Raw genomic sequence first — 2623 nt, 5'->3', positions numbered from 1 at the left:
CCCCTCTCTCTGCTTGTTCTCTCTTTCTCTCTGTCTCCCCCTCTCCCAAAAATAAATTTGTCTTTATAAAAAAGAAATCTGAATTCATTTGTAAAAGTGAAGCTGAATAATATTACCTACTTCTTAAAGTACCGTAGAGATTAGAGTACTCTGAGTACTTTAAACCATAGTTCATTTCTTTATCTTTTTTCTCTTACGGGTCAGACCTCTAAGATATTATGATCAGCTGAAGAGCCAGCTTATACACTTGATCCCGCTGTAACTCCCCTTCAAGCAACTCCAGGGCAAAGAGATATCTCTTCTAGAGACTCCTCCAGAGCAGGACACTGAGGGTTTCCATCACCCAAAACTCCCAGGCTCCCTTGCCTTCACATGTAAACTTCTGTAAGAGCACTGTTCACTTAAATGAATGGAATTCAAGCGCATTTCTAAAATTTGGCACAATATATAATAGTGTCTAGGTGAACATTCATCCAAAGGAAGCTGTTTTCAGGCTTTCTTAGAGACAGGACAAAAGGGATTCACACTCCTTCAGAGGAGACTCTGATGAACATCAGAAGGAACCTCCTGATACTAGTTGTGACACCAGAGGAGCAGGACAAAAAAGGAGATGGAATACCTTCTTTCGTTTGAAGAGAATTTAAAAGTGGAATGACATAAGTAAATGAAGACTAGTGATAGACAAAGGGTAGAAGATTTGATCTTTCAAGGTGTCCTCTTGAATGCAGTACTCAATTCCTTGGACAATAAACATTCCTGACCTCCCTGCTTAATAATGAACACACAACAGAGCCCCTATGCCTCAGTAGCAATCAACAGCACACATAATTTTTATGCTGGCTTTTATGCCAGAGTCATCAAAATGGTTTTCATGCTCATAGCCATGTGCAGGATGAGTGAAGAATCTCCCAAGAAGGTCATGCTTTCTAAATTACCTCTTCCTGTTCATCCTTTACTATGGAAGAAGGATGCCGCATACTTTTTTCTTAGCTTCTTCATGGCTGTCTTCATGTCAGCATTTCTGAGTGTGTAGATAAGAGGGTTCAACATAGGTGTGATCACTGTGTAAAAGACAGAGAATATCTTATCCACGGAGAAGCTGCAGAAAGGTCTCAGGTAGATGAATACACACGGCACAAAGATCAGGCTGACCACTGTTAGGTGAGAGGCACAGGTAGAGAGTGCCTTGCTCCGGCCCTGGTGGAAGCGAGTTCTCAGAGTGGTCAGGATGATGGCATAAGAGAACAGCAAGACAAAGAAGCAGATGAGAGAGAGCAGACCACTGTTTGAGACCATGAGCACCTCTACTACATATGTATCCATGCACGCGAGCTTGATGACCTGAGGGACGTCACAGTAGAAGTTGTCCAGTTCATTGGGGCCACAGAAGGGCAGCTGGATTACCAGCATGACCTGTGTGATAGAGTGGATGAAACCCCCACACCAACAGGCAAAAACCAACTGAAAGCACAGCTGGCGGTTCATGACTGTCAGGTAGTGCAAGGGATTACATATGGCCACATACCTATCATAGGCCATGACTGTCAACAGAAACGTCTCATTGGCTCCCAGAAAGTGCAGGAAGTAGATCTGGGCCAAACATCCTGAAAAAGAGATGATCTTTCCTTGTTGTAGAAAATCTCTTAACATCTTGGGCACAGTAACACAGCCCAGGCATAGGTCAATGAAAGACAGATGACCCAAAAAATAGTACATGGGAGATTGGAGCAGGTGAGCATCAGCTCGCACTGTTACCATTATCAACAGGTTTCCCAGAATAACAGTCATGTAAAACAATAAAAATATTAAGAAGAGAAACAGCTGTAGTTCCCAGGAGGATGATAGGCCCAGAAGAACAAATTCTGTCACCTTAGAATCATTGCTTTTTTTCATCAAGTCAAGAATATCAAGTGACCTAAAAAAAGAAAAAAAGGATCAAATTGGAAGAAAGATTCAGACAAAAAGCTCTCTCTCCCCCCCCCTCATTCTCTCTCTCTCCACATATGTGTGTGTGTGTGTATATGTTTATAGAATCATATTTCAAGATAAAAAAAAACTTAAGCAAATTCTGTGAGGTAGGAAATATACATTTCTGTATAAATAGAATGAGGAACATTTTGCATACCTTCCAACTCTTCCTTTCTATAATGCTTTTAAGTTGAATTTACAACAAACTAACGAGGAAGGAGACAGGGAACTGGGCATGAGGCGATGAGAAGATGAAAATCATTCCATTTTTTAAGAGACAAAATTAAAACCTCTAAGGGCAGGACGACTTCTCGAATGAACTATCTAGATCTAATGCCCAACTTTGTTACTCTCCAATGCAGTGACTTCAGGCAAGGTATCAAACTTGAATTTTAATCTTTGTTTATTCAATTAATATGAAGATAATGATACCTTCCAAGATTGATTTGAGAATCAAATATAAACTCTTTATGAACAAAATACACTTACATAAAAAATGACTTAAGTCCCTGAAAGTAATGAGATATTTCTTTTGTTTGTTTTAAAGATTTATTTATTTATTTGTGAGAAAGAGAGAGCAAGAGGGGTGGGTGGGCAAGGGAGAAAGAGAGTATCAAGCAGATTCCATACTGAGCACAGAGCCCAACACAGGGCT

The 2623-nt window shown here is 40.4% G+C and overlaps 1 protein-coding gene across 1 annotated transcript; it reads right to left on the bottom strand.

Moving 5' to 3' along the window:
- Nucleotides 1-945: 945 nt before the first annotated feature.
- LOC112915008 (olfactory receptor 4Q3-like) lies at nucleotides 946-1911 on the bottom strand. The gene has a single exon (XM_025992307.1). It carries the CDS (start codon nucleotides 1891-1893, stop codon nucleotides 946-948), a length of 948 nt encoding a protein of 315 aa, XP_025848092.1. The 5' UTR covers nucleotides 1894-1911.
- Nucleotides 1912-2623: the final 712 nt, after the last annotated feature.

This window comes from Vulpes vulpes, chromosome 10 (assembly GCF_048418805.1).
Source record: "Vulpes vulpes isolate BD-2025 chromosome 10, VulVul3, whole genome shotgun sequence".
NCBI lineage: Eukaryota > Metazoa > Chordata > Mammalia > Carnivora > Canidae > Vulpes > Vulpes vulpes.
The sequence above is the reverse complement of the archived record's forward strand: the minus strand, read 5'-3'. Positions and strand labels throughout refer to the sequence as shown.

Coding starts and splice junctions, on each gene's coding strand:
- LOC112915008 (XM_025992307.1), bottom strand. CDS start 1,893: ATGAAAAAAAGCAATGATTCTAAGGTGACAGAATTTGTTCTTCTGGGC.